The sequence below is a fragment of the Denticeps clupeoides genome, unplaced genomic scaffold (assembly GCF_900700375.1).
Source record: "Denticeps clupeoides unplaced genomic scaffold, fDenClu1.1, whole genome shotgun sequence".
NCBI lineage: Eukaryota > Metazoa > Chordata > Actinopteri > Clupeiformes > Denticipitidae > Denticeps > Denticeps clupeoides.
In genome coordinates, this window is record NW_021630090.1 from 370734 (window position 1) to 383389 (window position 12656).

Sequence of the window (12656 nt, forward strand, 5' to 3'; positions counted from 1 at the left end):
ATCTCTTGTTTGTCTTGTTCATTTCCTCCTCCGCGCCAGGCTCCAGACTTTCCATTAACCAGCTTCACGCCCGAAGTCCCACACATTTCTTCCAGTCCAACACTTCCATTGGACAACGTTCCTTCGCTTCTTTCTCCGCTGTGAACTTCACAGCCACTGGTCAGCTGAACAGAGAGTGGAGATGGTCAAGGTGAAGACCACCAGGCTCTCCTCCTTAAGAATGTACATTCCAGATAGTACAGAACCGTGCGAATTCCAGATAATTAATGACAGACAGGCAATGAAATAAAAACATGAGCAGGTTTATTAGACACCATGTACAGTTTCAGAAAAAGTCTCCATGACGCTGACATGAAACCCAGGCAGGAAGTGGAAACCCACGATGATGGTGGCACCTGGGTGGCAAACAGGGATCCTTATTCAGGGTCAGTTCAGGGTCCGGGTGAAATAATCTCTATTGGGCACACAGAGCTCCATCTGAGGTCCTTCAGGCTGAGAACAAGCCTGGCGTGTGCAGAAGATCTGGAGGACCGGACATGGAGGAGCACATGAAGGGACCCTCGGAAAGGTTTAGGTAGCACCTAATTAAAAAGTGACTAGAACGAGATGCGTGACGTTAGCTTTATTATTTACATCTCCTCATAACGCGTTCATGGACACCGGCACCATCCCAGTCCTACACAGAAGAAGCCACCTGCACACATTCACCCGTCCAGGTCCATCTCCACGCGCTACTGTTAATGTCATTTTTACGCCTGTGAGGTACTCTAAGTCACATTATAATCTCCATATTAAAGGGCTAGAACAAGTTTAACCCAGCTGTTCCTCACTTCAGAACATCTCTTCTCCAGCTCTCATTGCATCCATATTAACTCCATATTGTGGGATGACGTCCCGGAATGAGAACAGATGCTCCAGTAATCTGGCAACAAAGAACAATCTTAATTGTTCTCGCGTTCGATTACGAAGCTCCGTGGCAGAGCAGGGAAAGTGGGAAAAATACAAAATAATTCCCATAATGCCCAGCCAAACAATACATTCATCCATCCAGGAGCGCTTTTCAATAGAACCAGTGGATCCCAGGCGGAACCAGGGCACTGATCGCATCCGTCTGACTGGCAGAACTGGGACCGAGGAGAAGGTCCAACGACTCAATATTATATTCACAGCTACTTAAATATAAAACTATTCATCAGGAAAATCCATAAAGGTCACAGGTCAACACGAACGAACACCAGAAGTCACAGGAAGCGTCGTAAGTTCTGCAGTAAATACAGGAACGGTGAACCTGAGACAATGAGGTGGCAGATATCCGGGTTCCGGTAAAGCTGAAGCCCGTTTTACATTCCACACGGAATCCTGACTAAGAGGGATGAGAACCGGTGAACCACATGAGGAAACAAAGACAGAAAGTGCGTGCTGATAGGGAAGAGCTCGGCATGTGGGACCGGAACTTCGAACGAGAACCAAAACGTTCCTGTCAGTCATGAGGTACAGCGGAGCCTGAGTTGCTGTGCTTCGATGCGGGTGTGAGAACGTTCAGACACTATGACTATAAAAGACATCGTACAAAAAAGTAGAACTGACCCCGCCCCCTGTCCGAAACAGCCCCGCCCACACTGTGTTGCATTACAAAGACCAGGATTTTAAAATTACACACTTCCACTGTTATTAGGAGAACACTAAACTACACAATGCTCAACACAAATATACATTCCGGAAGGGCTCTGCCAAGTGGCCACACCCATCTGAGGGGGAGGGGCCCTGCATCACCACAGCGACGTACAAGATCACATACAAAACGTAGACACTTATACTGCACATGTCTAAAGGTCAAACGTAGATCCACTGCATCATGAACTGCTGTCAAGTGTCAACATGGAGGTGAAGGTAGAACTTCATTATGAAGAGAAGGTCTGACCACGCAGATCTGCTCCCAGTACAACACGCCAGAACTCCAGGGTTCCCGGTCCCAGCCTTACTGGTTGGTTCCTCGTGGAGAAGGAAGTACAGGAGGAGGAGGGCGGAGTTTCACAGTGCTGACAGGTTCAGCTCCGCCTCTCCCCAGGGTTCCACTCTCTCCTCCTGGAGGGGGGTGTGGAGGGGACGGGTGGATGGGTGGACTGTCTGAGGGTCTCGACTGGACTGATTAAAACGCCTCCATCAGGAAGCGGCGAGTCCCAGTGTCCTCTCTGTCTGTGCGGATGCAGCAGAGTGGGCGGGGTTATACTTGAACGTGGGTCCCCTGCAGAGCCTGGAGGTTCTGGATGCTGGTGAGGATCTTCTTCTGGTGTCCAGCCAGAGACACGCCCATCTTCCCCAACTCACTGCAGGAGAGACAAAAAGACATCAAGACTGAAAACTTATCAAAACACACACACACACACACACACACACACATAATCGAAAGGTTGCGGGTTCAAATCCCGAACTGCCAAGGAACCACTGAGGTCCCCTATCAACGCATCACTTTCACGCTGGTTTCATGGTGACGCCCGTCGCTCATCACCTGCCGCTGACGTACAGAACCGAGTCGAGAGTGACGTAGCCGGCGCTGGAGAAGTTCTCCTTGTACTGCCCCATCCTTATGGAGTCCAGCCAGCCTCCCACTGTGCTGAGACTGACTTCTGGAGTAGGCGGGTCCTTCCTGTGGATGGGGGGCAGAGAGCAGAACTGAGTTAGAACTGAACCCGACCGGAGATCAAGGGAGAGTTGGCAGGTTCTGCACCTTTCAGAAGACCTGGTCCAGTGAAACGTAAAGACCAGAAGAGAGAGAGAGAGACATCTCCAGAAAAGCAAACATTTAAAGCTGGAGAATATTCTACAGACAGGAACCCTCAGCATCTCCACTAGTGGAGATCTGACACCTGCCAGATGCGGTTAAAACAGATGAGGAAGTGGAGAAACAGAAGGAAGGCAGATGCAGAGAAGAAGAATGGAGGAAAGAAATGGAACAAAATGCCTCATGTTCCCTCACCAAAAAACATACACACTTGTTCAGAAGAAATTGATCCTGAATGATGAACGTTCATCAAGGTACAAGAGAACATCACGGGGATCAGTACCGTTACTGCAGAGCACAGATCCCACCAGAACCTGAAATAAGCATCATGAGATTCCAGCCCTCACCACACTGAGCGGCTGGCCAGCTGCTGCAGGCTGCTGGGGTTCCGGATCAGATGGTCCAGAGTGCCGACGATCTGGCTGAACTTGGGCCTGTCGCTCCGGTTCTTCTCCCAGCAGTCCAGCATGAGCTGGTGCAGCACCACCGGGCAGTCCATGGGGGCCGGCAGCCGGTAGCCCTCATCCACAGCCTTGATGACCTGGGAGAGGAGAGGGCGGAGTTTAATCCATCCAGCCAATCCATCTAGTCACGTTCTACAGGTGCAATCAAGAGCGTCAGAACATTGTGGTGTGGTGTATCATCTGGTGGAATCTGACACCACACACACCCTGCTGTCACCTCGTAACTTGTGTTCCACAGTGATGGAGACAGATCATCAGTGTTTTGACTTGAGCTGCTTATGTTGTGGAGATGAAGCTCGACACTCTTTCAGCCCACATTAAGCCTCAGATATCTTACAGACCATCACCTCTTGTTCTCACAGCTCAGGATTTTCATTTCCCTTCCACTAACGCTTACTTCATCGGGTACATGACCACACAGTCATCCAGAATGCTGGAGCTGCTCGGTTCCCATGATGAAAGGGGTGAATGGTTCTTATGGTACCAGCATTTATCACCACCGAAGGTAGAGATAAATAAGGCGCCGGGGCTCTGATGTTCACCACGATTCACACTCCTGAGAATAAAAGAATGGAAAAGTGACCTGGAACTGGTCTCCATGTCTAGAGAGAACATATTTCCACCATCGTTATAGTGCTCCGACCACAGGAGGCAGAGGGGTACGATCGTTTCCCCCAATCCCATCAGAACATCAGAAGATAAATGTCTGAACTCACGTCCTGATTGGACATCTCCCAGTACGGACGTTCCCCGTAGGAGATCACTTCCCACATGACGATCCCGTAGCTCCAGACGTCGCTTGCCGACGTGAACTTCCTGTAGGTGATGGCCTCCGGAGCCGTCCACCGGATCGGAATCTTACCCCCCTGCAAAAAGAAGGATTCCTTTCATTTCAACACTCAGAACTGAACCAACCAGGCCTGGATCTGGAGTAGAGAAGACAGTCCAGGATGCTAAGAAGAATGTTCATATCGACGGGCTGCTAGTTATCACATTTTTCACACATCTCCACAGAATGAGGAGCTCAGATCTCCTCAGTGGGGTCCGGCTGAACCTTGACGTGAAACGGCTGGAGAACTTGCTCTGACACCTCGTCTTTAACAACCAGCGCCGAGTTCTTCACCGCCGGACTTCTGCTGAGATAATGACGGCACTTCTGAACGCCACGCACGCACACACAGACACACACAGATCTCTCCTCCTCAGCTGTGTGCTGTGGCTCAGGTTGTTCTGACTCAACACAGCGGCGAGGCGAGGCGGACTGTCCATCTACATCAACGTCTCGAGTTAACCACAACTCCAGACCCAGATCTCCTGCTGATTCAGCCCCATCGCTGCCATGTCCACTGCAGCTCTGCAGCTACTCACCCTGGTGGTGTACGCCGCCTCTGGGTCGTCCTCCAGCACGCGGGACAGGCCAAAGTCCGACACTTTACACGCCAGCTGTCCGTTGACCAGGATGTTGCGAGCGGCGAGGTCGCGGTGGACGTAGTTCATCTCGGAGAGGTACTGCATGCCGGCGGTGATGCCCCGCAGCATCCCCACCAGCTGGATCACCGTGAACTGGCCATCACGCTTCTGCAGGAGCAACACGGATAATCACCTAAAACAAACGTCCACCAACCAAAAAGCAGGACTTCTTCTACAATACAGTGATAATGCTGGAGACAGTACCATCTGCAGATGTTTCCACCTAAAACACTAATATTGTCTAAATCTTCAGCTTCAACCTGCAACAACGTGCACCAACCTGTCCTGGAGCCCCAAAAGGGGACATCTTCTACAATACAGTGATAATGCTGGAGACAGTACCATCTGCAGATGTTTCCACCTAAAACACTAATATTGTCTAAATCTTCAGCTTCAACCTGCAACAACGTGCACCAACCTGTCCTGGAGCCCCAAAAAGGGGACATCTTCTACAATACAGTGATAATGCTGGAGACAGTACCATCTGCAGATGTTTCCACCTAAAACACTAATATTGTCTAAATCTTCAGCTTCAACCTGCAACAACGTGCACCAACCTGTCCTGGAGCCCCAAAAAGGGGACATCTTCTACAATACAGTGATAATGCTGGAGACAGTACCATCTGCAGATGTTTCCACCTAAAACACTAATATTGTCTAAATCTTCAGCTTCAACCTGCAACAACGTGCACCAACCTGTCCTGGAGCCCCAAAAAGGGGACATCTTCTACAATACAGTGATAATGCTGGAGACAGTATCATCTGCAGATGTTTCCATCTAAGACTAATACCATATAAACCTTCTGCTTGGTCTGATCTCATGAACAGATGTGTGGCTACACTTTCATTTCAGCATGGATGGAGCCCCCAGAAGAAATCTTTTCTTTCTGGCTGAGCTGTGAATGATGGGAAATATTCATGACGTTTCATTGCAGCCTCACAGACAAGATCATGTTCATGCCATTAACCCCCGTTCCTGATAACAGAACGCGTCACTTCACTTTCCAGTTCCCCGGCAGACCCAGGGACAGGAGACAGGGACCAGTGGTGGTGGCCAACTCACCTTTAAAAAAGTATCCAGAGATCCGTTCTCCATATATTCCGTTATTATCATTACTGGCTTGCCTACAGAAGAAGAAACGTGGGGAGAAAGAGAGAAGTAAACAGTTTAAAGTCCCAAATTTCATTCATCAACGAAGAGAAATGGAAGGATGGAGAGAGCAGCTCTTCCTCCTCCCCACACCCTCATACCTGCTATTCACACTGACAGCCCCTAACCAGAGCCGGACCAGCGTCCCCAAATAACAGGAACGAGAGAGAACAAGAGGGGGCTAATGAGGGGTCCTGGGGGAGATGGGGTCTTCACCTCATTATTGGGTGATGCACGCACCAGAAACGAAACCCCAACAATCATGCATCATGACCCAGAATCTTCTGGCCATTTTACTCACACCGTCTCTTACTCGCCAGGAGCACCTCCTCCCGTTATCAGATGCCATCTCTCCTCTCTGCCGTGTGTCTGACCTCTGACCCCTCAGGCGGAGAACAGCTGGGGACCTTGTGACATTTTTCCCCGGATAAAGGGAGAAGGCGGGAGCTCGACCGGCTCGCTCAAGTGTTAAATGGCCACATTGCGCTAAAGGTTCATTTCTCACTCTGTCACTGCGGGGTTCTGCAGCTGGACGTTCTCTACATTCTACTCCAGGAACGGAGGTCTGGAGCCACTTAAATCCGGCGGAAAATGGCTGTGCCCTCATCCGTCTATTTATAGGCCGTGGTGCGGCGCTGCCATTCTGGTTAAATCAGCTGAGGTCACATGGCCAGTGGTCCGATCAGAGCGAGGGACGGGTCCCTCAACCAGAGAGAGCCTGCATCTCAACAACACACACGCACACACACACACACACACACACACACACTCTCTCTCTCTCTTATTCAACAACTTCAGAGGCACAACGCAGCGAGGAGCTCGGTGACATGTTCATTATGGAGATTAGTCACCTCCCGTCCCCCCGATGCTCTTAGGTGCGTCTGAATAATTACGGAATTCTCCAGCCACTGAAGGACTGGAGCCAGAACCGGGACAAAATTGCCGGATCTCAGCCGAAGGGAACAGAGCGGAGAACATGAGCGTGGGCGGGCACCAGAACAGGGACAAAAGTGAAGTGGGGATTATTTTATTTTACCGAGGTGCTTTCTGCAGAATTTGCCCTCATCAGCTCTTCACTACCGTCTATTGTTCTGAGCAGAAGCCAGGCTCCGGGGGGGCGGAGTCTTTTGAGCCGTATCAGAGCCGGCAGAACGTGGTGGAATGGTGGAACTACGGGGCTGATGACAGGAGACGAGCAGCGGAGGGCGCGGCGGAGATGAACGAGGGTCTATTCTGGGGGTCCGTTCTGTCGCCGCCGCCTACATTTGCATTTGAATGCGCTCAATCACGGGCTAATTTTCTGGCATCATTTCATAATCACGCGCCACTTCTTCTCTTGTTTATGTTAAAAACTCAAAATTCACAATTTATCACACTTCACCGCAGACAGTCCGCATTCTGTTCTTTACTACGCAGTTTATGGTGCGTGCTGTCCCTGTCTGGTTTGAGGTGTGGATGATTGACAGGTGGGTGAGTGGTGTGAGGTCAGGGGGTCACTAACCCTCCATCTCGCTCAGTCAGAGTGAACCACAGAGCCGTCGTCTGTGAAATTACACCAACACCCATCCGACCCCACACACAACAACCGTTATTATCATCAATTTCATATTATCAGCACCCCAGATGCACAACTGCACACACAGCCGATCAGATCTCATCACCTCCATCCTCTATAAGTGCACTGCTTCACACCCAGCCACGCCCACCTACAGCAGATAATAAATAAATGATCGTGTGCTTCCAACAGGCCTGGACACATCACACACACGAATAACTGAAATAACACTGATTTCCCTGTGTGTGTGTGTGTGTGTGTGTGTGTGTGTGTGTGTGTGTCAGAACCACTGCAATCAAGCCGCCTCTCAGCACTTTCCGTCGGTAAAAACACTCGCTCGCGTAAAATATTTGAACCAAATCAGGCAGAGAAGAGCGCCATTTGCATGTCACTGTGGAGGAGTGCAGATGAACGATTTGTTTTTGTGCGAGGTTGAATATTCATAGTCTACATGTTGGTTTCATTAAAATTCATGAAGTCTAAAGTGCATCTCAGCTCAGAATAAAACGGTAAATTCATTCTGTCCGATTAAAACATATAAAACGCACACACACATTCCGGAATTACATCAGAAAACGCTGCGTGCGTGTGGACTCACATCTGGTGACGACCCCCTCCAGACGGATGATGTTGGGGTGGTCGAATTGTCCCATGATGCTGGCTTCGCTCAGGAAGTCCCGCCTCTGCTGCTCGCTGTATCCCGCCTTCAGGCTCTTAATGGCCACCTGCACGTCCCTCCTACTGGGCAGCCAGAGTCGGCCGCTGCACACCTCCCCGAACTCACCTGCACCAAACATTACACCTGTTTACTAAACCTAACTCAAATCTTCCAAGCTCAGGACTTGCAGAGCTCTAGAACTCTAGTAGAAGTTCTTCAGGAGGAATATGATCATTGAACTGAAATCGCTCTGGATAACGGTGTGTGATAAATGCCGTAAATGTAAATTCATAAAGAAACGGCTCCATTTACAGCATTTACCAGATGCCCTTATCCAGAGCAACTTACAGTCAGTAGTGACAGGGACAGTCCCCCCTGGAGACACTCAGGGTTAAGTGTCCTGCTCAGGACACAATGGTAGTAAGTGGGATTTGAACCTGGTTCATAGCCACTAGGCTACTACCAGCCCGCAACCACACAAAGGTCAGTGGAACCACTCACCAGCGCCGATCACCCTCTCGATACGGATGCTGGCCACATCAATCTCCTTGGCAAAGTCTCGGATGGCCTGGTTGGGGTCTTCATACGTGTGCGGGTGGATGTAGGTCCGACTGCCAGGGAGTTTGACTGTGAAGCGAGAGACAGGACCGTCGAGGATTAGAAATAAAGCACAGTCGATAATTACAGGCGGTACCGTTGGAGGGTTAGATCCAGTAAAGTTGATGGTTAAAGCCAGTACCATTGGAGGTTAGACACAGTACGGTTAGAGACGGTACCGTTGGTGGTTATACACAGTAGAGTCGAGTGTTAGAGACGGTACCATTTGTGGTTATATACAGTACAGTCGATGGTTAGAGACGGTACCGTTGGTGGTTATATACAGTACAGTCGATGGTTAGAGACGGTACCGTTGGTGGTTATATACAGTACAGTCGATGGTTAGAGATGGTACCGTTGGTGGTTATATACAGTACAGTCGATGGTTAGAGACGGTACCGTTGGTGGTTATATACAGTACAGTCGATGGTTAGAGATGGTACCGTTGGTGGTTAGATACAGTACAGCCGATGGTTAGAGACGGTACCGTTGGTGGTTAGATACAGTACAGCCGATGGTTACATTTACATCATTTATTGACACAGTTGCTATTTGTACATTTCAGGTTCATTATGTGTTTTTTGGACAGTTGGACCAAACACCCATTAAGCAAGAGGAGCAGCACTGTGTTTTCAGTCAAGGTGTGCTGCAGAACATTTATTCATTCACACCACAACAGACCTGTACACCTGATGCAACACAGCTGATTATACAGAAATGCTCCTGTCAAGTCAGCTGAGTCCGGGTGATGGTAAATGCAGAGGACATATTTTATTGTGTCACCGTGTGCTGTTTTGCAATCATTTCACTTTCAGATACTTCAAATCTGTGCTCTGCCACACCTCTGCCATGATGGAACTGGAGCTTCTCCTCTTCTGGGTCCTGCTTGGCTTTAATATATCCACAGCGTCTGCAGAAAAGGAAAGTCATCATGCATTAGATCTTTTAGATTAGACCCAAAAACCTGAGATTGGATCTCATGACATGAACTATTTACATTTACATTTACAGTATTTACCAGACGCCCTTATTCAGAGCGCCTTACAGTCAGTAGTTACAGGGACAGTCCCCCCCTGGAGACACTCAGGGTTAAGTGTCTTTCTCAGGGACACGATGGTAGTAAGTGGGGTTTGAACCTGGGTCCTCTGGTTCATAGGCGAGTGTTTTAGCCACTAGGCTACTACCACCCTTTTACATAGTTACATACAAGGTGAAGGTGACTTGAACCTTCAATAACTCAATAACTGATAAATTAGCTTCAAATGCAAGAAACCTTAAAAGTTATTATCTTATCATAGTAAAGTCTTGTCCTGTTCTTGGTCTTCTGACTACAACTATGAGAAGATTGTTATGGTTGTTTTCTGGTGGTCCCTCACCCTGTGAAGCAGCAGCTGTGAATAAACTGCAGGGTGAGATGATGAATGGTGAAGAGTCGAGGGAGCAGATTTACAGCTGATAACCATGTTCATTATTCTACTAATCCTCCGTCATTTAGTCCCACCCACATCACCTGCTGCAGTAGACTCAACCATGTCTGTGTGATGAAGGTGATGATGATGATGATGAAGATGGGAATAACAATCAACGCTTCTAAAGGGGTTTAATGGTTTTAAAATGTTAACGGACAGAGCAGACTGGAAGCCCCGCCTCCAGGCCCTGAGCCAGATGGACTGGGGGTCCCTGTCCAGTCCCCGGGGGACGCAGATGAATGAGCACACTTCATGAAATGGACAGAGCGACCGCTGAATATTAACGCCGCCACGCTTCTGTTAAACGGTGCAGAGGTCAAGACCCCCCATCTCATTTACATGAAGAATCATTACGTTCAGACTGACCCCGCCCCCTTCAGCACCATGCGGTTGCCATCCATCTGAGACGAACAGAACTTCAGGTGACAGGAACTGTTTACTTCAGCAGGTCAGTAACGAAGTGAAGCTGCCGGAGTCACTTTCTTTACACCCATAATCCTGCCGGGGGCCACAGCTTTACGTACACGGGGCCCCATCTGGAGAGGGAGTATGTTTCATATGCATATGGTTTCACCCCAGTGCTCCTGATGAGGGGAGCGGGCTGCTTTAGGTCCCACTAGGGGTGAATTGGGGGTCCCACCTGTTTATTCGTGATTCCTTCCTCAATCTGCCTGAAGATGTGTGTGAATAACACGGTCTGCTAACCAGAACATCTCCAGGATGGGGACAGGAGGGAGGATAAAAGAGTGACATTTCTCCACCTCCCCCTGCCGCAGCTGCTGCGCTGGTGATCGAACGCTTCCTCCCATCACAGCGGCTCCCCTTTTTACCCACTTTTACTCACGTCGACCTCATTCTGTTCCCGGTCTTTACTGAGGTCAACTGCTTCCACCAGCAGCAGGTCAGAGGTCACCCAGCGGGCGGCTGGGCACAGAATGAATTTAAATCCCAGTTAATTCACCTCAGGCCGCGGTGGATGGAACCAAGAGAGAGACGCCGCGCCCCTCACATCTAACACCACGTTTGACATCTACACACCATTCTACTCCGAAACTCGACTAACCTCTGAGGTCCACGCTGTAAGTGCAGCATCTTCAGGACTAATTCCTTCCCGCTGCATCAGCAGATAAACAAGACGTGAATAATCGGTGGTGGAAACTCCGGCAAGATGTGTAGCACCGAGTTCTCATAGAACCGAGAGAGTGTTTCAGAATCTTGAGTAAGTGACCTGAAACTGTCAGTTCGATTCAGCAAGGGTGCACACACACACACACACACACACACACACACACACAGCAATGTTCTACTTCAGCGCCAGCAGACTGGATGCATTTAGAGAGTGCTGGTTCTCCCCGTCACCACATTCAGAACCTGTCAGAGGGAATTAGCCACCGAACCAATAACAAACGTTCCCACAACATACAGAACCAGGAAGGAACGATCAGACCGAGCCATTCTAAACTGTTCCAGACCCCAGTAATCCCACTTAATGCTGAGAACGTAGAACCTGCATTCATGTATAACCTGTCTTTTACATTTCTGTGCTTTCATTAGTATTTATGCTTCTAGGTTTATTTGTCTATATTCCAGGTAGCACCAGTAGTGCCAGTGGGACCAGTCACTGGGACCAGGATCATGCAGGAAATAACAGCGGTCTGAACTCACCTCCCACTCACAACGAAGCAGGCCACCAGCAGAACCAGCAGAACCACACCCCCCGACACAGACACGGCCAGCAGGGCGGACTGGTTGGGGTCTCCGACTGCCAGCATGTCTGTCAGACAGGAAAGAAGAATGAGGAAGAGAGATACGTAAACGGAGATGCTGAGAAGGTCATTCTGGAGTAGGGAACATGGAGGGGTATTACTGGCGTACAGAACGGAGGGACAGCTGTCAATCAAACCTACAGGCTCCTCGCCTTCATAAAAAACAATTACACAGGGACTAAACGTGCTGCGCGGGTACTTCCGGCATACAGATATTCTTACCTGGTTATTTCAGTAAATTCTGAAATGACGTTAGAGAACACGTTCTCACCTCCGTGACTTGTCTCCAGCTCGATCTCTCCACCGAAGTTGCCGTAGCCACCATCTGTGTGAGCTCGGACCCGAAACACGTAAGTGGTGCCCAGCTTCAGGCCGTCCACCGTCATCACGTTAGCTTTGGTCTTCAGGACGGTGTAGTTCTGCTCCCCCTGGTTCTGTAGGGAGCAGAAAACACAACGAATGTTCCTCAGTGGTTCGACTTTTCTTCCCTCCTCCCTCTGGCATCTTTATCCCAGTCCTCTAACCAAGTCGATACTCATTAGTCACTCCAGACCCGAGAACAAAGAGGACAAAAACCTCCATCCATCATGACCAATCAGCAACCAAACATCCACTGATCAATCAGCGCAGACCGATTCTGACCCAAATTTACTGGCCGCTCGAGCACTTTCCTCTAATGCAGCCCAATAATCCCAGCAGGAAGGTGGAACACATTACGGACACTGACCTTTTCATAGTAGGTGAC

At 49.5% G+C, this 12656-nt stretch overlaps 1 protein-coding gene across 1 annotated transcript in view; it reads right to left on the reverse strand.

The window, feature by feature from the left end:
* Positions 1 to 281: 281 nt before the first annotated feature.
* Positions 282 to 12656, reverse strand: part of LOC114783288 (ephrin type-A receptor 3-like) — a 23257-nt gene continuing 10882 nt past the window's right edge. The window contains exons 5-16 of the mRNA XM_028968704.1: positions 12639 to 12656; positions 12183 to 12345; positions 11811 to 11919; positions 9519 to 9586; positions 8581 to 8706; positions 8020 to 8205; positions 5780 to 5841; positions 4615 to 4824; positions 3963 to 4112; positions 3130 to 3323; positions 2510 to 2647; positions 282 to 2327 (exon numbers count right to left, since the gene is read on the reverse strand). Coding sequence (XP_028824537.1) covers positions 2225 to 2327; positions 2510 to 2647; positions 3130 to 3323; positions 3963 to 4112; positions 4615 to 4824; positions 5780 to 5841; positions 8020 to 8205; positions 8581 to 8706; positions 9519 to 9586; positions 11811 to 11919; positions 12183 to 12345; positions 12639 to 12656 — 1527 coding nt within the window. The 3' untranslated portion in view covers positions 282 to 2224. The remainder of the gene's footprint in view (positions 2328 to 2509; positions 2648 to 3129; positions 3324 to 3962; positions 4113 to 4614; positions 4825 to 5779; positions 5842 to 8019; positions 8206 to 8580; positions 8707 to 9518; positions 9587 to 11810; positions 11920 to 12182; positions 12346 to 12638) is intronic.